Genomic DNA, 24,407 nt, shown 5'->3' with positions numbered 1-24,407 from the left:
CCATTGTTGCTAGATCTTTATTCAACCGTTACTCTCAAGATTTTCAACTGAAGTGTCTTTATAGATAATATCAAAACAAAGTATGCCATACCAGCTTCTTCCGATGACTACAGTGTGAAGTTGTATTTACAGAAAGCAGCTTATTGTCTCAACTAACCAACGAGACAGGTATCAGTATTTCACATTTGGGAGTCGTCAAAGATAGGTTGAGAGATAAGAAAGTTCTTGTGGTCCTTGATGATGTGGATCATTTAGTAAACTGGAAGCCATGGCAAAAGAAACTTATGGTTTGGTCCTGAGTCGGATTATAGTAACAACACAAGATCAAAGGGTTTAAAAGCAAGTGGATCAACCATATACACAGGGTGAAATTACCATCATATGGTGAAGCTCTTCAAATGTTCTGCATGTATGCTTTTTGATCAGAAATACCCAAAGGATGGTTTCGAGAAGCTTTGTTGTGAAGTTGTGAATCTTGTAGGTAGACTTCCGTTGGGGATAAAAGTTATGGGCTCATATTTTCGGGGAATGTCTGAGCAAAGATCGACAGAGGCTCTACCAAGATAAAGGCACACCTTGACCGAGATGGAGAAATTGCAAACATTTTAAAGTTTAGTTATGATGCCTTTAAATGATGAAGATAAAAGATTAGTTCTCCATATAGCCTGCTTTTTCAACGGTGAACGAAATGGTATGGTGGAAAGTTGTCTAGAAAAATCTTTTGAGGATGTAAGACAAGGGCTTCGCGTCTTATCTGAAAAATCTCTCATATCTATTGAAAATAGATGGATATATATGAATAAGTTGCTAGTCCAACTTGGAAAACAAGTTGTGCGAAAAGAATCTGTTAGTGAACCTGGAAAACGCCAGTTTTTGATTGATGCAATCGATATTGGTGAAGTACTTCATGATGATAAAGCTGTAAGTTTGAGATTTGTATTTTCATTGCATTGTTCTCTACATATGTAGATTACGTAATAACTAAGAATCCTATAATATATAATATATATATATATGTGTGTTATTGGGTTGTTTTACAGGGTAGTAGCAGTGTCATAGGAATATCTTTTGAGCATACGGAGGCCATAACATGGACGGGTGAAAGATCCTTTGAAAGATTGTCTAATCTTCAGTTTTTAAAAATCATGGTCATGGCATCAATCCGAAAAGTATGAATTACATGTCCCGAAAACTAAGAGTACTAGATTGGCGGAAGTTCAACATGTCATGTTTCCTTCAAATTTTAATCCAGAGTTCCTAGTCGAACTACGCATGACTGATAGCAGTCTTGAGAAATTGTGGGAAGGAAATAAAGTAAGTAATATTTTTAGTTTTGAAAAATAAGTGTCCAAGTTAGGCTATCTTAAACAAATTTTCTTATATGTGTTTAATACTAATGTGTCAACAGCCGCTAAGCAATCTAAGCGGATGGATTTGAGTTCTTCAAGAAGATTGAAAGAGCTTCCTGATCTCTCAACTGCCACTAATCTATATGACTTGAACCTCAACTGTTGCTCAAGCCTGCTGACGCTCCCTTCCTCTATTGGGAGCGCAATTAATCTGAAATACTTGGATCTCTGTCTTTGTTCGAGTCTGGTGGAGCTACCTTCTTCTATGAGAAACCTTCGTAAATTGTCGAGATGGGTATTATACAAATGCTCAAAGTTAGAGGTTGTTCTGGCCAACATCAACTTGGAATCTCTAGAAGAACTCGATCTCTCAGGCCTCTTTGGCGAAAAGTTGTACTGAGAGTTCAACAGAAATTGAAGAGCTTGATCCATGGTAGGGAGAAAAATCTCGTCTACGTCGACTTGTACTAAAGGGAATGAAGAAGCTGGTATCACTCCCAACGCTTCCGGATTGGCTAGGAGAACATCCCTCAGATCGCTCTTTGTTGGAAAATTATACCGAGAGTTCAAACAAATTGAAGAGCTTGATCCATCTATAGGGAGGAATATCTAGTCTGCATGAACTTTTTCTAATAGGAATGAAAAAGCTGTATCACCCCACAGCTTCCGGATTTGCTAGGAGAACATCCCTCAGATTGGTCTTTGTTGGAAAATTATACTGAGAGTTCCACAAACATTCAAGAGCTTGATCCATGCATAGGGAGAGTATCTAGTCTAAAAAAACTAGTACTAAGGGGAATGAAGAAGCTGGTATCACTCCCACAGCTTCCGGATTCGCTATTGTATCTCGATGCTCCGATTGTGAGACACTGGAGAGACTAGATTGCTCCTTTCGCAATCCAAATATTATTCTCAACTTCAAAAATTGCTTCAAACTAAATCAAGAAGCTAAAGATCTCATCATCCAGACGCCTACTTATCGGTATGCGGTCTTTCCTGCTGAAGAAGTGCCTATCTTTTCAGTCACCGATCTTATGGGAGCTCCTCTAACTGTGAAGCTGAAATCAGATGCCTCTTGGCAAATCAACCAAATTTAAGGCTGGCATCATTTTGTGCTGATGTGGATGAAGCATATTGGGGATCTGTCTGTTGTACCATCACGTCCGGAAGGAATTCTCTCGCTTATTGTAAAAAGGCAGTAGATGTATCTTTTGTGGGGCATCTGTTGACATTCGAGGTTGAGGTTGAAACAGAGGAGGTCACTTCCACCGAGCTTATTTTTGATTTCGAGCTTCTCGTTCGAAATCCAAAATATGTAAGATAAAAAGAATACGGGATATTCAGCTCCCGGAGGTCCCTTTATTGAGCTTCAGAGATGTCCCATAGAGATTAAGAACCTTCAGTGATTGAGATCTGAGACAGACCTTGATACCCAAGTAAAGACTGAGAAGCCTCGGAGGAATGATAGCTTTAAATCACCGGAGCTTAGTCGTGAAGATGATGGTTTCAAGACTTAAAGAGACAACTAATTTTGTGATTCTGTTTCTTATTTTTTTTGGCTTCCAACATCATTATCATCATTCAGTTGTATTATCTCCCTTTACCAGAAACCATTAATTGCAGTTAGTGAACATGCCATGAAGCAAGAAGCCTAACTTTACTGCAGTTGGACTTTTACAACGTGTTTTCTTTGTCAAAAAAAAATTGTTGACCATTTTTTTTCTAAATTATGTTGCTTTAATCAGCCTAGAAATCATACGTCGGGTGTATATACTTGTTGAATTGGGGTTGAGTATAATCCAGATGACCTCTCACAAAAACGTTCTTAACGAAGTTACTTCCTTTACCAAACACTAAAGACGAAAGGAAGACTGTTCCGAAAGGTATGTGATACAGAGATACTTCTTTTGGTATGATAAGAGAGTTTCTCAGATTCTTCTTGTCTCTGCTTCCTTATGTTATGCAGTGTCAACCAAGCAGCAGCAATAGGATCGGTTGTGGCTGTGGTTCTAATACAACAGCATTTTGTTATCTGCTTAAGATGATCTCCAGAGCTGTTGATAAATTAGGTTTTGAATCCACTTAAAACAAAGCTCGAGCCCATTTTTTTATCTTACTAAGCATTTTCTTGTCTTGATCAGAGTCTAATCATGACCAAAAGATTCTGCCTGTCTTTGTTACTCTTGACCCTGTACGAAACACACCTTCTCATCTCCATGCCTACTTGAAAGGTTCGTGTTCCAGCTTCTTTATATACTCTCTACCGTTGAGTTGCTTATAACTCTTTTTTTTCTTTCTTATTTGCAGAATTGACGATAGAATACTTGGATTGACTGGATCAGCAAGTGCAATGAGGCAAATGGCACAGGAGTATCGTGTTTATTTCAAGAAGGTTCAAGAAGATGGAGATGATTACCTCGTTGATACTTCTCATAACATGTAAGCAAAACCTTTATTCGAATGCCCAAATCAAAATCTTGTCTGTTGATAAGAAAAAAAAAGAGAGCTAAAAGTTCATATGTTGGGTGTGGGTACTTGTTGAATCCGAAATGAGGTTGTGAGATGCTTTGGAGTTGAGTATAATCCAGATGACCTCTCACAAGAGGTTCTTAAAGAAGTTTCTTCCCTTTCACAGTGACCAAGCACAAAAAAAGAGAATGTTCATTGAAGAAACACCAAGTTCCTTTTCCTTCCATTGTCAAATTTCATTTAGACGATTTTGCTAAGTCCTTTGGTCATGATAAAAGATTCCGGATTCTCAAGTTATAACAAAATTGGCATTTTTACCTTGTGCATCTAATCTTACACTACTAGTAAATTAGTAATCACCATCTAATAGCCACCACTAGTAATCTCCAAGTTATGGTGAGTGGGTTTGTAATAATCAAATCTCATTAAGGATGGTAAGGTAATCTGTGCTTTTTGATTTAAAGAAAATTGAAAAGAAAATAGTTCTTTTGAACTGAAAAAGAAACGAATTTTTAAGAGATTATTTTAAGATTTTTTGTCAATGCTCGAATTGTCTCTAACATCGTGCTGGGCTTTCTGTTTCCACGAAGCTGTCTTGCAAATATTTAAAAGTCAACGGGATCATCAGTTCCGTGTTTGTATATAGAAAGAGTCTATCTTTGTTTGTTAATTCTTCCTCCCTAACTAAAAAGCTCTACGATCGTGATCTTCTCTTCAACATAGCAATGGATTCTTTTTTTGCCGGTACCAATGTTGCTGCTGCTGCAATATGCTTCTACGCCCTTTTAGGTACAATATTTTTCAACAAAAAATCAAGATCACATCAAGAAAACACCAAAATGGCTTCTTCTTCTTTAACTCTTTGGCTCCTGTGTCTTCTTTGCCTCGTAATTGGATACATCATGTCTTCCAAGCTTCCACGGGGAAGATGTCCGCAAAACCTTCCTCAGCCAACGTTCTCAAGGAGCTGAGAAGCAAAGGAATCAACTCATTCTTTGACGATGATATGGAGAGAGTAAGCTGATCGGTCCTGAGCTCATAGAAGCTATTAGAGGATCGAGGATTGCTATTGTCCTTGCTCTCGAGGAACTACGCTTCGTCGACATGGTGCTTGAACGAGCTGGTGAGATCATAAAGGCAGAGAAAGGTTTGGTCAAACAGTGATGCCCCTTTTCTATGAAGTGGATCCAACGATGTAAAGAAGCAGACCGGTGATTTTGGGAAGGTCTTCCGAAAAACTTGTAGAGGGAAAACAAAGGAAGACATCCAAAGGTGGAAATGTGCTTTGACAGAAGTGGCTCAAATCACAGGTTACCATTCAACCAACTGGTTAGTCGTCCTCTTCTTCCCCCACATGTTCTTAATCTTTCTAACACATGAACAATCTTATACATACGTAGCTTTTAAACAATAGCCACCCTGGATCGAAATATTGAATAAGTGTTGGTTTCTTTCTTTGATAGAATATTTGTATAATACGTGCAATTTTTCCATGACCAAATGACGGAGTTATTGATCATCCCCTTGTTCAGGAAGACTGAAGCAAAGATGATTGAAGTTATTGCCACTGAAGTTTCAAACAAGTTAAACCCTTTCTGCACCATCTAGTGATTTTGAAGACTTAGTTGGGATGGAATCTCATATGACAAGAATGAGACCGTTGTTACTGCTAGATTCAGATGAAGTGAGAAAAATAGGGATTTGGGGTCCGCCTGGTATTGGAAAGACCACTATTGCTAGATCTTTATTCAACCAACATTCTCAAGATTTCCAACTGAGTGTATTTATAGATAATATCAAAACAAAGTATGCAATACCAGCTTCTTCCGATGACTACAGTGTGAAGTTGCATTTACAGAAGCAGCTTATGTCTCAACTAACCAACGAGACAGGTATCAGTATTTCACATTTGGGAGTCGTCAAAGATAGGTTGAAAGACAAGAAAGTTCTTGTCATCCTTGATGATGTAGATCATTTAGTACAACTGGAAGCCATGGCAAAAGAAACTTATTGGTTTGGTCCTGGGAGTCGGATTATAGTCACAACACAAGATCAAAGGGTTTTAAAAGCAAGTGGGATCAACCATATACACAAGGTGGATTTACCATCAAATGATGAAGCTCTTCAAATGTTCTGCATGTATGCTTTTGATCAGAAATACCCTAAGGATGGTTTCCAGAAGCTTTCTTATGAAGTTAGGAATCTTGTAGGTGGACTTCCCTTGGGGCTGAGGGTTATGGGATCTTATTTTCGGGGAATGTCTGAGCAAGATTGGACAGAGGCAGTACCAAGATTAAGGACACACCTTGACCGAGATGGAGAAATTGCGAGCATTTTAAAGTTTAGTTATGATGCCTTGAATGATGAAGATAAAAGTTTATTTCTCCATATAGCCTGCTTTTTCGATGGTGAACAAGATGGTGTGGTGGAAAGATGTCTAGAAAGATGTTTTAAGGATGTGAGACGAGGGCTTCGCGTCTTATGTGAAAAATCTCTCGTATATATGGATATGGTATGGATAAAGATGCCTGAGTTGCTAGTCCAACTAGGACGACAAATTGTGAGAAAAGAATGTGTTAGTGAACCTGGAAAACGCCAGTTTTTGAATGATGCAAGGGATATTGGTGAAGTACTTAGTGATGATAAAGCAGTACGTTTTGAGATTGATATTTTCATTGCAGTACTCTCTTCAAATGTGAGATTATTTAATAACTAACAATCCTCTCTTTGTGTTCCATTGGGCTGTTTTACAGAGTAATAGCAGTGTTATAGGAATAAATCTTGAGCGGAATGAGGAAATAACATGGACGAGTGAAAGAGGCTTTGAAAGATTGTCTAATCTTCAATTCTTAAAAATTCATAGTTATGGCATCAGTCGGCTAAGTATGAACGACATATCCCGAAAACTCAAAAGTACTAATTTGGCCGATGTTCCCATGGCATGTTTTCCTTCAAGATTCAATCCAGAGTTCCTTGTCGTACTACGCATGAATAATAGCAGACTTGAGAAATTGTGGGAAGAAAATAAAGTAAGTAGAATTTTTAGTTTGAAAATAACTGCCCAAGTTAGGATATCTAACCAATTTTCTTATGTGTTTTAATACTAATTGTGTCAACTTGCTGTTCTCCTCTCCCTTTATTTGTCATAACAGCCGCTGAAAAATCTCAAGTGGATGGATTTGAGACATTCAGAAAGTTTGAAAGAGTTTCCTGATCTCTCAGCTGCCACTAATCTATATGACTTGGATCTCAGCTTTTGCTCAAGCCTGGTGAAGCTTCCTTTTTCTATCGGGAACGCAATTAATCTCCAAAAACTAAACCTCAATTTTTGTGTGAGTCTGGTGGATCTCCCTTCCTCTATGAGAAACCTTGGTAGATTGTCGAAATTGGAGTTAAAGGGATGCTCAAAGTTACAGGTTAATCTGGCCAGCATCAACTTGGAATCTCTAGAAGAACTCGATCTCTCAGATTGCTCTTTGTTGAAATTTATCCTGAGAGTTCCACAAACATTCAAGAGCTTGATCCATGCATATGGAGAATATCTATTCTACAAACACTTTTAATGAAACGAATGAAGAAGCTGGTATCGCTCCCACAGCTTCCGGATTCCCTATTGTATTTAGAAGCAGAATATTGTGGGTCCCTGGAGAGACTTGATTGCTCCTTTCGCAATCCAGATATTCGTCTTAACTTCGCATACTGCTTCAAACTGAATCAAGAAGCTAAAGATCTCATCATCCACACGCGGACCAATCAATATGCGGTCTTTCCAGCTATATCAGTACCTATGTGCTTCACTTACCGATCTTCCGGGAGTTCTGTAACTGTGAAGTTGAATCAAATGCCTCTTTGCAAATCAACAAAATTTAAGGCTTGCGTCATATTTTCTGGTAGGGACGATACATACCGGGGATCTGTCTGTTGTACCATAACGTCTGGAGGGAATTCTCTCACTTATTGTAATAAAAAAGTAGAAGTATTTTTCGTGTGGCATCTGTACACATTCGAGGTTGAGGTTCAAACAGAGGAGGTCACTTCCACCGAGCTTGTCTTTGAGTTCGACATCAACTATAAGCAGTCGTCGTACAATTTCAAAAGATTGAAGATAAAAGAATGTGGAATATTCCAACTCACAGACAGTGGCGTCCTTGGGCACAGCCAACTGAAACCTGAACCTAGGGCCCCCACTCTTTTATGGGCCCCACTCTTTCATGACCCCTATTTTTTTTTAAAAAGAAAGCTATGTAACTAAATTTGGAGAATTTTTTTTTTGACGTCAAATTTGGAGCACTTATGAAAAAAAAAAACTAGTACCAAAACTGAAAAGAGAATATTGACCCCTATTATTTCTCCACGATTTAAAATTTTCTTTTATGCCTTCTGATTTATCCCTTTTTTATTGTTTTGTATAATTTTACAATATAAATGTGGCCTCTATTTTATTTTTGTTTAGAGCTTCAGTCAGATATGTCGTTGAAGATTTTGAACCTTCCGACATTGAGATCTAGACAAACCATAAAACCTAAGCAAGAGAGAGAAGCATTCGAAGAATGGCAGTGCAAAATCACCAGAGCTTGTTCGGGAAGATGATGGTGTTAAGAGACAACTTTCTTTTGTGATTCTATTTCATCTTTCATTCCCTGGTAAAATTTTGCGTCATACGTCCTGCAATGACAGACGGAAAGGTATCATTTATATGACATGAGATAACTGCAACCATTCTTATAACTAGAAACACATAGAAGATGAATCAATTTATTTTAGCAATTATTTTGGCTTTCAACTTCATTATCATCATTCAGTTGTATTCTCTCCCTTACGAGAAACCATTGCAGTTAGTCAACATGCCGTGAAGCAAGCCTAACATCACTGCAGTTGACTTTTATAATGTGTTTCTTTGTCAAAAACTCAAACATTTGGGTTGACCAATTTTTTTCTAAAGTTATGTTGCTTTAACCAGCCTACAAGTCCTGCTTTCAATCGTAGAGGAGCTGTTGGGTGAAGCAAACGGTCTGTCTCACATCTTGTTGTGACAGCTTAGCCTCTATCGCAAGGTACATTAGATAATTCAACATCGACAAGATAGAAGTAGCCATGGAAGGACAGATCTTAGCCCTCGATTGCCTGTCGGAACTGCTCAACAGGCACAGAACCTTTTTCGAATAACAAATCATAATCTTGTTTGTTCATAAGAAAAAAGGAGAGCTAAAATGTTCAAATGTTGGGTGTATAGGTACTTGCTGAATTGGGGTTGAGTATAATCCAGATGACCTCTCACAAGAGGTTCTTTAAGAACCTTAATTAAGGACTAAACGGTTTCGGTTTCCGTAAAGTCCTTAGCAAATAATTATATACGCATATATTATATATACATATACATATATGTGTATTAAGGACCAAACCTTAAGGAACTTGCAATAATCATCCTCTTACTTCCCTTTCACAATGACCAAACACTAAAGACAGATGTTCACAGAATGAACCTACTAAGTTCCTTTTTCCTTCCATCGGTCAAACGATTTTGCTAGTACTTTTGTCATTCAAAGTATGCAACTATGGTTCTGGCGAGATGATCTGAGAGTCGCGATTGATTCATCTTCCTCCTTTCAAAGTGGGCTTCTTTTCTTTTCTACGGTTCTTTACGAGCTTATGCTGTAAAACCAATATTGGGGAAAAACTTGAAAAGGGACCATCTGACCCCATATATAGGTATCAAATTTATTTTGGTCAGCAAATGTAAGATTCAGTTTAATAATTTATGAAACATAGACGTGGCATCATTTCCCCAATGTATTACTGGTCCAATCAAACTTGTTCTCCGCTTGTTAGTATAGACACCTAGATGCGTACAATAAATTTAATGCTATCGCCTTCATGTCTTAGTCCTAAAGATTACATAAATATATCACATTGATTGGTTCGACGTAAGACCGAGACAAATCAAATAGTGTCATGACTCGCTCAATTAACGAGTTAATTATCCAGTAAATCTTTCACTAATTACGAATTAAACGTTGCAAAAGTAACTAAAAAGTTTTATTTATCGAATCATATAATCAAAGGCCAGATTACACTCATAAGACGATGATAAACATACAATACGAATCACACACACTTTCATCATCACTCAGATGACCCAAGAAAGCTGTTTCCGGATCTCCGACCCGACCCGACTGACACTATCCCTAAGCGACACGGGACAATTGTTCCTCACGGCAGTAAGCTCATACGGTGACGTATCGGTTGCAAGCCACTGCTCGATCTCGAAATTCTGAGTGGAGCACTGAGCGTGAACTCCAGCCGTCGAAACCTCGACGTAGTTAACGTACCAGCCATGGTGATCGCCGGAGCCGTCGGAGGTTAGGTTCAGAGAGCAGATCGGGCTAGGCAAACACGGCGCTCTTCCGCTGAAAATGTCGAGGTTGCTTCTCTCGAAGTAGTTGTAGTCAGGGCCCATTAGTCCGCCCCAAGCCTCTAGGTTCTTGATCCCGATGTAGTCGCCGTACTTGTCGTAGATTCTTGCGCTGATGATCGAGTCGGTTCCGGCTTTCCAGATTGATCCGGTTCGGAGGTAGAACGTGTAGACGCAGTCCGGTTCATCGTCCTGAGTAAATGATCAGAGAAAAAAAATTAGAAAAAAAGAATAAAAAATTAAATCCGTTAGATGAGAATCGAGGAAGTTACGGCGAAGGCGACGGTGGAGACGGTGGCGATAAGGAGGAGGAGAGGGAGGAGACGAGCCATCGGCGATTGATTGACCTTTTTGGTGTTTGTGTTTTCTTGTCTGATTGCCGGAGAGGATGTATTAATATAGATGCGAATATTGAGGGAAGGGTTGGTATTGGGAATTAATACGTAGTTTATGATCCAGTGTTTCGCGGAGTAGCGTGGAGTGTTGACGTGGCCGATTCCTTACCGCTATGATGTGATAATTTGAGTGGAGGGGTTTGAGAAGCTTCTTTCGGACACGGCGTTTACTCGGCGAGTCGGTCGGTATGGAGTTGAGAGATTACGAAACTACCCCATTTGCATCTATATCTTGCCTGCGTGTATGGACCAGATACAAAATAAGGATGCTTGTATTTTTCTTTATTTAATTCATCGTCCAGTTTTTATTTCTATAACTTTTCTAAATGTACTTGGTTATATTTGCTGTCGTATAAGAATCAAATATTTTTTTTCTTTATATGTGACTGTGAGTCTATGACTATAGAAAATTTGATGATTTTTTGACCAAAAAAATAAAATAAAAAATTTGATGATTTATCCTCCAAATTTATTTCTATATTAATAATCATTTCTATTTTCTAAATATATACTTTGTTATATTTGCTGCCATTTTTTATTTATTTATGGTCACTGCTCAGACATAATAAATACCCAACAAAGCCTTTTTAGTCACAAATATTTATAAAAAAAAGAAACAATTTGTCCAATTTGTTGTTAAGCCTGTGGGCTAACAAATATCAAATATATTTATTTGTAGTGTTGGGCTTTAGTTAGGTGCAATCTTGAGCCTTAAGGCCTCAAGTGAACTTGTAAAATTTTCCATATTAGTAGCTAATTCAAACACAGTAAACAAATCCTGATCAAATCCATATTATAAGTTTGAAAAACAAAATTACTTATGTGATTCATGAGTAATACCAAACTCAAAAATCAGGTTTTCTTAAAATCTACTGTTAGAAAGGTTATGATAGAAAAGATTGCTACAATATTTACAAAAACAAAATGAAAGAGCTTAATATCCGTTTTATTTTAATTAGGGTACATCATCAGTACATGGATATGGAGACTGCACATAAAACATGAAGGTTTATGCTAATCATAGATCCCGCTTACAGATTTCCATTTTATCGTATACCCAAAATAAAAATTTCAATAGTTCTGTCAGATATGTTGTTAATAAATAATTGGTCATAATCTATGTATGATCTCAGTTGAATTTTCTGTCTATATGTAAACTATTCATCTCCGTGATTTTTGTTCAAATATGTCCTGCGACAATCCAAATTCAATTAACCAATCACTTTCATCTCACCCCAGCCTCACATGTGTTTGATAAATATTCCTTACAATCTTTTCTTTTTTGAACAATCCTTCAATCTCTTAGTACTATACCTATTAATATCTTCGCAATTTACTATACGAAAGCTAAGTTTTTTTATAGTTTAGTAATTACTTACATGTTAATACAAAAGGCGTCGACAAAAACTCAAATAGATCGTCGAAAATTAAACTCAAAAGATCACCGATAGACTTTTTAGATGCCTATAACCGAACTTGCATGTACTTGTTTTCTGTATACTATAGGGGTCACATAATGCGATGTCTAGAACCTGTTTGTTTAGGTTAAAAATACTACATACTTTTTGTACTAAATTATTATTTGTACGATTTTATTTTCCAACTAATAGTTGATTTGACAAATTAGTAATTAAAAAATTAACTGTTAAATCATAAACAATTTTCGTTAATTTTATATCAATTATCCTCGTTACAAAATATTCGAAAATTCTGAATTCAAATTTTAATTTTGAGCGAAGACGATTTCCAACAATGAAAAAAATGGTTTCTGATGATATTTGTTTCCGGGATTGGACCATATTTGTCTTTCATCACTGAAAAATCACTGGAAAATTACTTTTGTTACTGCCAAAAATTGTCTTCACTCAAAATCAGAATTTGAGTTTGGAGATTTTGATGTTTTTTAAGTTTAATGATAAAGATAATTGATATAAAATTAACAAGAATTGTTTATAACAGTTGATTTTATGTATCGATTTGAAAAATTAAATATTATTTGAAAATTAAATTATGCAAGTAATCGTTTAGTATTAAACTCGATTATTTCAAATAGTTTAGGATTTAAATACCTAATTTTCCACTTTTGTCACCATGTACAAAAATTACTGTTTTTTTTTCAAAATCAGTCCATGTAATTTTTTTTTTGTATAACATGACATTGTTATCCTATGTTGACCCCCAAAGTAAGACTAAAATAATTTGATTCGATCATATTATATGATGATTACTCGAGGTGAAAACTATATTGGCTCAGAAAACATTTTGTTATATGGTTAATTAATTATCATCATCATTATGCTGATCTAAGTTAATAATTGATTTTTACTGTATATATTTTCTTTTTTCCATATAATGATTATAAGTTTGATAGTTTAGATCTAAAGTATAATTTCTCGATCATTTATATATAAATAAAGTAGACATCGACAACATTTTAAATGAGTGTAGGTAACCAAACAAACTTAAGCCGTATGGGTAAAGGGAAAGTAGGGTTATGGCATTTTGGTTAATGGCCCCATGTATATATATACGTATTTCATTTAAGAACTAAATTTTGATATGCCGATTATTGTTATCCGACCAAACTTTACATTGATCAAGATACACTCAAACTATTGTTATATAGTATCAATCTGTAGTATATTATTGCTTGCAAAGTAATCAGGTGAAACCAAATGAATAGCGATGACTATTTACATGTTTATGCACATCTTTTGAATTTGTGATTTTGTAAATAATTACTCAGTGAAAGGGAGAAAAGAATCCAAACAAATATTATCTTAGTTATCTTATGACATGACATCTAATTATTATGACACATAATAGACCTAGTTCGGACATCATGTCATCATGTAATATAGTCTAATAGATTAACCAGAGGTCTAGATAACTAATCGAATATACCCATATGGCCATATGCCTTCAGTTATTTCCCTAGTCTTAAAACATAGTATATATTACAGAATACAACAACCTTAACACATGCTGAAACCAGCAGCTGGTTGGGAGGGAGGAGACTTCAATACAAAAAAAAATCATCCACGAGAGATGAAGGAGACTTTTCTTAAAGACCAAAGATGCATCAAAACTTTATCATGTTATTTTTAGGTATATAATAAAAAATTTTACAGTTCTTAAAAATATTTGCATTCTAATATTGTACATATAAAGATTGACGAGAGCTGATTTTATTTTATTTTATTTTATATATTCTTTAAATTTTATAGATATGTTATTCTTTTTTGTTTATGTACTCATGAATAACGAAGAAAGGTAAACAATTCTTAGGAAGATATGAAAGCAAAGTTAAATATCATCATATGATGTATTGACATATCCTCCTAAAGTGGTTGAAAAACAAAACAACTCATTATACAAACCAAATATCTACCATCAAACCCAATTTGACTAAAGTGTATAGATATAAATATAAGCCAAACCTTAGATACATGTACATAATATATAGAGTAGACAATAGTGGATGGTGGTAGTGGAACCACTTAATGCTATTTCACCTTCCCTGTTTTTCTCCCTTTCACACAAAAATCAAAATATAATAATTAAACAAATCATGTCGCACCAAATATCTTATTTACCGTAATTCCCTATCTCATAAACTCCTTAACTCGAGTATCTATTCTCATCTAAATCACTTCTAACGTTTTCTCTCATCAAAAACATACCTCAACAAGTTTTGTTTTCTTTCTTTGGTCAGACGAAGATGGAGTCAGGTAATAGTAGTAGCATGCAATCTTCAAGCGGCGGAGGTAGAGGAGGAGAAGAAGAGTATGACTCACGCGCCGTCGATCAATCCATCTCAGCCTTTGACCACCACAACCACCAAGTGCCATCTCTACCTCCGCAGCAACAAAGCCACCTTAACCTCCTCCACTTCGACCACAACAACGACAACTCTCTAGTACTACCAAACTACTTCAACAACAACACGTTCCTACCCGTAAACCAACAACCAGACCCGGTTTCTCAACCAGACCTCCGAACCTTCTCCGCCACGTCATCCTTCCCTCCTCCTAACAACATAGGAGTAGTCAAGAAAACCAAGAAAAGATCACGAGCATCAAGAAGAGCACCAACGACGGTTCTAATGACGGAAACTTCGAATTTCCGAGCGATGGTTCAAGAGTTCACCGGAATCCCATCTCCGCCACTATTTAACAACAACTCCGTCGTGAACACCACACGCCTCAACACTTTCCTCGGCTTGTCTTCTTCATCATCACCAAACTCTTACAACAATCTCTTGCTACGACCTTTCGCTCAACAACTCCTCCCAACAACGTCTCCTCTCCTATCCGGATCACAGATTCATCAGCAATATCAAAACCCTAGCAACAGTTTCGAGAATATTAATCTACAGTCTCTTCTTCAAGCTCAGATTTCAAACATTACTTCAAACCCTAGAAGCAATGATAACGTTCAGTTTGGCCATGGTATGTTGCAGAGTTCATCTACTACTCCTCTGACGACGACGACAGTGGCTAACGGGAACATAACCACCGGTGAAAATGGAGGTTACGGTGGTTCCGATCGTGATCATAATAATGACAGTACGTGGTTATGTTCATCTTCAGACCAAAGACCATAATAGTATGTATACATATACATATATATTGTCAGAAATCAAAGTTAGTCTGTTGACATGATTATTCAACAAATTAAACATAGCACATATATGATGATGAAGTTACTCGTTCATGATTTCTATTTTTCGTATTACACTCTTAGAATTAGTTTTTTTTTTCTGTTTGTTTGTTTGTGGGTAGGATACATATTCTTTGAAAATTAGTCAACATATGCTTATAGCTTAGTTTTTTTTGCTAAAGTGCTTATAGCTTAGTTTTTACCAAAAGTATATATTGGCGATATTTGTTTAGAGTAGCACCTTAATCATGTAATATGTGGTTTTAGATCCGTGCAATTAATATTCCTCTTATTTTAATCATGGAGTAATTGGTGGCGAAAATTGTGGAATCTTCGACTGCCGCAGGATTCTGGAATGTGGTGTCGGGACCATAGTATATAGTTATAATTATAATTAGAAGAGTATATATTTTTATAATGTGGTGATGGTTTGAAATATGATAATTCACTGTTCTCCCATGTGCTTAATTAAGTCTTTCTTGGTGTCTGCTTTCGCATCATTTACATTTTAAAGAGTCAAGTTCCCATTATGATATTTAACTCCGTTCTATATTTGCTTTTATTGACTTTTTTACCATACCATTAGATTTGAAATTTGAAATTTGAAATAATTCCAAGAGAAGCATAATGCAAATTAAAGGGGATTATTAATGTCAAAAAAAAAAATAGTGATTCCACGAAGTTTTTACTTAGTGGCCTCTTTCTTCCATCCCTCTAATCAAACTTGTTCTCACTAAACTTTTCGTCAGATTATTCAGCTTATTTATTGTCAACTCTCTAGTCTATAGCAAAACTTCAGAAATGTCAATTTCTTTTGTTAGGATTTTTTCAACAATATCATAGCTTGGTAATACAGCATACAAGACTATTTATACACAATGAAAGGCGATCTTGATGTAAATTAAACTTAACGTCTAACTGAATATTTTTCTTTTGTATAGCCTATATATATAACTTAAAAGTAATCTTCTTTCATCACCATGAGACTTGATGGTCGTTAACCATGAGAGTATCTTTTGCTTGTTCATGTATACAAAAGTTCAAATGATTTAGATTTTTCTGTCCACGGACCAGTTGCACTAACTTACATATAGACTGACCACACTATTGCTTATATGCCTATCTAAAAGGAATATATGATGATGATTATCATTATTGTGGTGGTGGTTATGGTGTGGACCATGCTTTGTACCTATTGTTGCACTGATGGATTTTCGGCACTCATTATAGACGGATCATGCCAATACTCGGTGTCACATAGTTCAGTGATAAGCCACTGGTATGGCCATTATGTTACGATCCATATGATTTGATTCAGGTTGTCTATATTTTTGTGGGCCAATGGGCTCTAATAGCTTAAGAGTTGGTGAAGGGAAGTGAAAACATAAACATCAAATAGAACGGAAAACTGATTTAACCTCGACACTAATCTACATCCGTCGCAAACTAAGATTAACATATAAAAGACATACTAGTTGTTGATCCGCGCTTTGAAAGCGCGGGCTTTTTTAGATTATAAACAAAGTTTGACATGAATTAGTATTTTGTGATTGTTGTACATTATTATTTACAAAATTGTATTATATCGAAGAAGAAAATTTGTTTAAAATTACATAATTTATAAATTAGTTTATTTGAAATTTAATATGTAAATTTCTATATACAGTGAAACCTCTATAAATTAATAATGTTGGGACTACACCAAAACTATATTTTTTTATTAATTTATAAAAATTATTAATTTATCGAGATAGTAATTGAATCAAAACTCAATTTAGAACTATGAAATTATATTAATTTATAAAGATATTTATTTATAGATTATTAATTTATAGAGGTTATACTGTAACTCTCTATTAAGCCTAGATATTTACTCGAATAAAAAAAACAATTGGGCATGGGTCAAAAGAAATGTACGTATTGAGTATTTTAGACCAGTGGATCTTGGTTCGGACGGATCCAACCCAAAACCCAGCCGGGTACCCAAAGTACATTTCTGTATGTTAGGTATTTTGCTATTTTGGATATTTTTCGATGTTCCAGATATTTTTTTTGAGTAAGTTTTCAGTTATACATACTTTCAGGTTTTAGGTAAAATTCAAAAAAAATTAAAATATATTTTGAGCATTCAGATAAAAATTTTGTGTATTTTCTTTAATTCGGGGTTATATTTTAGGAAGATTATCAAATCTTTTTTGGATATTTGAATATATTTTAGGCATTTGTTGGGTTTTCGGTTATTTTTTAAGTTTCATATTATTTTTCAAATTTTCAGGTACTTCTAATCTTTTCAGATCTTAATATCTGAACCGACCTAGACCTGCTATGTACCCAAATATTACATGTACTTTACATGTATTTGAATTGTGATTCCAAACCGGTCCGGACATGAAAGGAACCATCTTAAACCGAGATTAAATATATTCAATTTTAACCACAATTCAAATATCTATTTGGGTCCAAATATTTAGGACCCACAAATCCCACTAAAAAGAAACTTACCCGAATATCTAAATACCTATATCTTCTGTCTCATTATATTTTATGTGTATATTCAATAAGAGTTACATTTGTTAAATTGATATAGTTTAATGGTAGATTTTTAAGCTAATTCAATAGAACATATTTGTAGATTTTTATTGTAAAAGTTTTTAATAATTTTTTATTATAATAATTTTTATAAAAATTAAGTTAACGTAATATATACACACATATGATTTGCAAAAATATTTTACTAAATTTGATTTTGTAAATATTTGAATTTATATAATGTAAGATGACATGTTACAATATGTATATACTAACTCATTTTAATAATTATTTATAAATATTGTAGATTCTGAACATAAAATATAGTGTATAACACTTTTGATTAACAATCACTACGGTAAAAAAATAAAATTAATTTATAGAAGAAGTGTATCATATAAAATAAAGAGTAATAATAGAAAAGATTAAAATAAGATTTTAAACCAAGCTTTTAGTTGGATAATTGTATTATTAGATGTTATCATAGAAAGATTATATATATTGCATGTACAAAATTAAATATGTTGTTCGTTTAAATTTTTAATTAAGAAGTATAAACATAACATATATGGGCCGAGTGCATACATGGAATGATGCACAAGAAGGACCGAGATTTCCATAATTTGATTATCTTTGACTTCGGTAACAAACTAACAATATTAGTTTAATACTCTAAGCGCGTATTGTTAGAGGAAGGAATAAAACTCCGATAAATATATGGTATTAATTAAGATATTGTTACAAAATATTAGGTAAGACCAATAAAAGTTAAATCTAACGAAAGGGTGCAGTAACTTTGTATAAGTAGATTTTTTCAGAATGATTCTCTTTTAATATTATAGATTAACTTAGTTGGTTTTGAATTGGAAGTTTGTAAAACTAAGTGAAAGATTTGATAACAACTACACATTTTACACTCTTACATTATATACTAGATTTTGACTCGCGCTTTGGAAGCGCGGAATATTTTACGATGAAAAATTTCACTAATAACTTAACAAATATTTTGGTAATTTTTAAAGAGTGTGTATTTAAAATATTTTTGCATTTAAATCAGTGTTTTTAAATTTAACCCGATTGTGATTATACCAGTTAATCCGGAGATCTGACAATTTAATTTAGGTTTTTAAAATATTCATATTAAAAAAAATCACTAAAACCCGAGACTAACCAATTGAACTGATGGATGACCGATATGTAATCTAACTGGATTTAAATTGAAATAGTTTCATATTTTGTAGTCTTATAATCCAAATTTTAAAGTTCATTATTTTGCAATTTATGAAATTATAACGTTTCTACAAAATTTTAAAGAGAAAATGATAGATATAAAATAACTAAGATTAATTATTGTATTGTTTAGAAACATTGATAGTAGTATAAAAATATATTGTTTAGAAACATTGATAGTAGTATAAAGAAATAAGTATATTGTTTGGAAACATTGATAGTAGTATAAAGAAAGGAACATTAGAGATTTAATGTAAGTTTAACTATAAATTATAAATGTGTATTTAATTTAAAAACTTACAAAATAAATGTTAGGTCCAACATAGTGTTTCTGTTTTAATAAGATAGATTGTTACAGCACATTTGATAAAAGATGTACATTCGTTTATTCTTATGTAGTACATGGTTGGTTATATACTATTATAGTTCAACGATATGGAAAGTGTTAATAGTGCGGACTTATAGCAATCTTACATGTTGAATGGAAATCATGGTGGCTTAATCTTTAGATTGCAGATGAGCCAGCTCTAAATATTTTCACCTTTCTATGTATCTTCCTTTTATGGTGCGTTTGGCCTAAAAATAATCATGTCAAAAGGATATGACCAAACACCCAACAATACAGAATGTTATCGAAATTTAATTGGTTTAGTGATCTAATCACTCAATAATTGTGATTATAGATAATTTTCAATAACTGGAGTTCTGTTTATGAGTCTAATCACTCTTCCTTGCCGTCGTTCCCGTGTCTTTCTGAACGTTTCCGGAGTGGGTTTAGCGTTGTTATTCGCTACGGTTCTCTCTATGTCCGCCAATAGTAGAAAGAAAACTAAACTTGTTTCCATATCACAATGAAGGAAACAAGGACTTGTAATCATAATCAATGAGATTCTCTTTATTTTTTATTAAAACTTCTTGTAACATTTTAACTCAGATAAAGATCTCTGTCTCTCTCGAGAACACATGTGATTTTAAACACCAAACCGGTGGCTGAATCCCAAAAGAAACATTGTCTGATTTATCTTGCATGCAGACATAAACACAAGAAGAGAGTATTGTAACAACCATTGATTCTCCTCTAACCAAAAAGGGTTGGTACTACTTCCAGCAAAATCAATGAACTCGGGGACTCTTCAGTATCGAATTAAAGAAAAAAATACCTTTTAATGTAAGATCAGAAGAGGAATGATCAAGTGAGGCTGGCGCAAGTTGCATATGATCGGAGAATTGTTACAGCTTGCTCTGTAATTGCTCTGTTTCTTGCGAGTCTCACCCAATCACTGACTACTTCCTCTGCTTTACTTCCTTTGACACCTTCTTCAAGTGCAGCTGCTGCCTCTGCTAGTTTATCCTCAGCCAAGTACAGATCAACTTTCTTAATAACAGATTCAATTCCTCCATTAGCTTGGTCCACTTCCTTGAACTGTAAGCAAAAAAAGAAAAAAATCCGAGTAAGCAAAAAAAAATCCGAGTAAGGTCCGGAAGTAGCATTATAGCAAATACCTTGAGCCAAGATGCTATATGAGCTAGAGAATGTGCTAAGATTCCTCCGCCACCAGGTGGAATGAGACTGAAGTGTCTAAGGGTTCCTTTCAAGGTATCAAACTGAAAATAACAAAGAGAAACGAGTAAGAAAATAAGTTGAGATCTTTGAATAATTAATAATAAGTTCACCTTCTGGTTCAGCTGCAGTGTTGTATCGGTTCCTTTGGATTTTGCTTCTTCTGGAAGAGATGATATCACCAAATCTAAGACTGAGTCCTCTTGAATGCCTTCAAGGTAAGTCTGAAGCATAGTCATTTCTTTATGGATTGGTAGTCCTTTGGAGAGTGAATCTTCCAACGCAAGTGCACCCTAAAGCAACCGTACTTACCTTATTAGACATATATCAACTTACAAGGTGCTATGGAAAAGCAGAGTTACATGATACTTAACGTGAACCCACGACAAAATAAACCATTCGTTTCTTACCAATGCGAGCTTGTGAACTGAATGACTTTTGCGAGCTTCTTCAGAGCGCGCATAGAATGCCATATGCAATGCTTTTATCTACAAAATAATTAGAAGACAAGAAAAGAGGCATGAGTAAACATTCAGGAATTCTACTCAGTTAAAAAAGAGATGGGTAACACAAATTCATATAAGTTGGAATGTTATAATGTGGGTTCGAGTTCACGAGAACAGAGATTATGCTTTCAACAACTTAACTAAATGTCCATTCACTTGTCTGCATTTCTCAGAGTTGATAGATTTCTTGGATAACGTGTTCCAAGAACAATTTCTTCACTTTCTTTGACTTGATGAAATGTTTTCACCGTGCATCTAGTTTCCTATACTTCTTCCTAGTTATGATTTGGAAACAGTCCGTGCAATATTCTACACTTTTGAGGTTGGAAGCATTAGATACTAGGAAACGAAGTACAGTGTTTCATCTTTACTTACATTAAGATCTGCCTCTGCCATTTTTTCGATTTGTGCTGCCTTTTCTTTAACAATTGCCGCAGTCAACTCAGCTTTCGCCATTTCTTCAGCTTTACTCAAAGCCAACTGAGCTTCAGTTTTCCTGCAGTGAATACAGAGTGTCAGTTATGACTTTCCAAATCGGAATACAGTTCTATTCTCAGCTCGTTGCAATGACCAAACCTTCTGTTCAATTTCTGTTTTGAGCTTATCTTCCATTCTCTCTTGGATTGACTTGATAGCAGCTGCTGCTTTTGTTTTCTCTCTCTTTAGCTCCTGGATAAGTAACAGTGGCACGTAAATAGTAGTTTGGAGTTTTCTTTCTACCCAGGAACATGGGAAACCGAGATTAGATGGACGTTTACAAGAAACTAGTGAAAAATTGCATCAGATGTCCTGACATAGGGAGTGACCTGACATATGTCCTGTGAGTAAATCAAGCAGAAATAAAGAGAAAGAAGCACCTTATCCAATATTGCCGCCTCCTCTATACGCATTAATTCACGTGCCCTAAGATCTCTCAACTCATTTTCGTACTTCTCCTGAGGACAGCCAGCCCAAATAAGTTAAAATCTCACAGACAACGGAGGGGGCAGTACAGAGATTAAATCATAAATATGAGTTATTTCGTTTTTAGACAACCTTCAAGGTTCTTAATTTTTCAGCAAAAACTTGGGCTTCCAAGTGCGACTGTCTTTCCTCAGCCGCATGAATGGCATCCAGAAAATCAAGTACCAACTTTCCATCCTCAGTCATGTAACCATCTTTCAGCCCCTCAGTGGACTTGGGAAGAGCCTAAGTTTACGAAACAGTGCGATTAAGAATATTTTCACACAGATTATCAATCAATACAAAGGAGTGAAGGACAGAGACAAGAAAGTCAGGTTTAAACCTCAGTTTCGTTAGTTAGTTGCTCCCCAGCTGATGAGGATCCATTGCCGTCTAGATTGTATTCCTTAAGGAGAGAACCTGGCGTTTTTACTTCCCGCTCAATGCCATCCTGTAAGAGAAGATTGGTTAGAAACTAACATCAAACCTTCTTTGTTTATGCAGGAAAAAAAAATATCAATTAGGCAAGATGAGTCTTATCCTTCAATTAAAGCTTCATAAGAACCTCTAGCCCTCCTACGAGATTATTAGGTATCTTAGACTTTTACGGACACAATCCTGTCTGTACTACAAGATTGCTCGGCCTTTCATAGATTGTAAGAGATAAATGATAATTGCGAGTCTAATAAAATTTCTATCGAGATAGATAGTTAGCCGGTCTTTCAAGAGGCTGAATATTCTCCTGACCTTCAACGTCAAAACCCCCTTTACAACCACTATACACGAAACATGGAAGAACCTAAACTAATCATGCTTAAAAGTAGTCATGTCAGTTTTAAAAGATCCACAATGTAGATCCAAATAAATATTCTACTATCCCTTCTAATAAGATCGTAATCTAATTCCCTACCCCCCTTATTCCTAAGGAATTAGCGACGATCAGATTTGATTTTGACGATGTAGCGAATATCCAAAAGTATCAATCTAGTATGTAGATCATAAAACTAAGGAATGTTGTTAACTCTGACGATGTAGCACAATCCTTTTAGATAGAAGTATCCACTTCCACTATCCAAGTATTCTATGCAACGCACAAAAAGCAAATCTAAGAAAAAAAATATATGAAATGCATGAAACAAGGGAGCTCTGGGACATTCAGCTGCTGCATTTTTACCTATATACTATATTTGAAGTGGTCTTTTAAGTTCAAGAAAAGGAAAAATTAGTACCTCAGGTGCCTTTTCAGTGGCAAGATCCTTTAGTGCTGCAAATTCCTTTTCACTTTCAGTAAGAACCGAACTAGGCTGGGCACTAACAGTAGTGTCCTCAGGTTTATGTACAGCTTCCAACTTCACATTTTCTGCCTCAGAAACAACATCTGGGACGCGTCAGACTTAGTTTTCGAATCATCATCGGAAGAAAGAGGCAAGCTTTTCTCTCCTTCATCAGCAGCATTTTCTTGAGGTGACTCTTGTTGGTTAGACGAAGAAACATATGTATAACGCTCAGGTGTTGGATCAGACTCTGGCTGCACTTCTACGACGTCACTCTGCGGCATTCCCACAGAAGCTGGAAATTCCGGTAGCGTCTCAGCTTTACCATCCGATGACGAGGAGCCAATTCCAGCAGAATCTTCAACACTTGAATGATGAGACTCCTCCAGTTTCTCAGTGACGGAACCAGACTTAACAAGCTCGCTTAGTTTCTGCCTTTCATCCCGAGATACTGATCCAAATAGCCAGTCTGATACGCTAACAGAAAAGCACCAGCGACCGCAGCGCCTCCTATGAACACCTTCGCAGAGCCACCTTGTTTCCCCGCAGGAGGAGGAGGCACTTTTGAGGCATCTGGTTTCCCCACGGATTAGCTCCGTTTTTACCAGAAGTAGATACCTTCCTCGACGAACTCAGATGAAATCTCTGAGGCAAGCAAGCAAACAAAATCAGAAACAAAAAGTATACTTAAAACTAGAATCACCAACCAGTACATGATGATGCATAACTCTCACCTGAGCTCCCAAAACTCCTCGGGAACCTCTTTATGAAAGCTCGAGAACAGACCTAAACAAAATGATCAAATCACACATTAAGATTCACAACGAATCAAATCACAATAGCTCTCAATTTTAGAGAGATCCCAAAACGCTACAACAAGAGAATCCGTAGATATCTCCAATCTCGAATTGATCAAAAGGAATACTACGATTTTATAGGGTTAAGAAAGGAAACGTACTTGCGTAGCATTGTCGCGGCGTTGCTCCTCGTGAAGAACCCAAACGGAGACAGACGACTTGGAGAGCTTTCCGGTGAGAGTAAATATTCTCCTCTAGCAACCACCCCCGTAAGTTTTTTT

At 35.6% G+C, this 24,407-nt stretch overlaps 2 protein-coding genes and 3 pseudogenes across 2 annotated transcripts; 3 read left to right on the top strand and 2 right to left on the bottom strand.

The window, feature by feature from the left end:
- LOC130498936 (disease resistance protein TAO1-like) overlaps nt 1-1,267 on the top strand; it is a 2,644-nt pseudogene extending 1,377 nt beyond the window's left edge.
- A 3,381-nt stretch (nt 1,268-4,648) lies between these two features.
- LOC130498681 (probable disease resistance protein RPP1) lies at nt 4,649-8,104 on the top strand (annotated as a pseudogene).
- Nucleotides 8,105-9,839: 1,735 nt separating this feature from the next.
- On the bottom strand, nt 9,840-10,659 carry LOC130498373 (PLAT domain-containing protein 1). Its single transcript, XM_056991696.1, has 2 exons — nt 10,503-10,659; nt 9,840-10,422 (listed from the first exon to the last, which is right to left on the bottom strand). Exons 1-2 carry the CDS (start codon nt 10,560-10,562, stop codon nt 9,946-9,948), a joined length of 537 nt encoding a protein of 178 aa, XP_056847676.1. The 5' UTR covers nt 10,563-10,659; the 3' UTR covers nt 9,840-9,945.
- Nucleotides 10,660-14,090: 3,431 nt separating this feature from the next.
- Nucleotides 14,091-15,344, top strand: LOC130498495 (uncharacterized). Its single transcript, XM_056991908.1, has 2 exons — nt 14,091-14,222; nt 14,341-15,344. Exon 2 carries the CDS (start codon nt 14,347-14,349, stop codon nt 15,229-15,231), a length of 885 nt encoding a protein of 294 aa, XP_056847888.1. The 5' UTR covers nt 14,091-14,222; nt 14,341-14,346; the 3' UTR covers nt 15,232-15,344.
- Nucleotides 15,345-19,920: 4,576 nt separating this feature from the next.
- LOC130498935 (MICOS complex subunit MIC60, mitochondrial-like) lies at nt 19,921-24,054 on the bottom strand (annotated as a pseudogene).
- Nucleotides 24,055-24,407: the final 353 nt, after the last annotated feature.

The sequence above is a fragment of the Raphanus sativus genome, chromosome 8 (genome assembly GCF_000801105.2).
Source record: "Raphanus sativus cultivar WK10039 chromosome 8, ASM80110v3, whole genome shotgun sequence".
NCBI lineage: Eukaryota > Viridiplantae > Streptophyta > Magnoliopsida > Brassicales > Brassicaceae > Raphanus > Raphanus sativus.
This window is presented reverse-complemented; position numbering and strand designations above follow the sequence as displayed.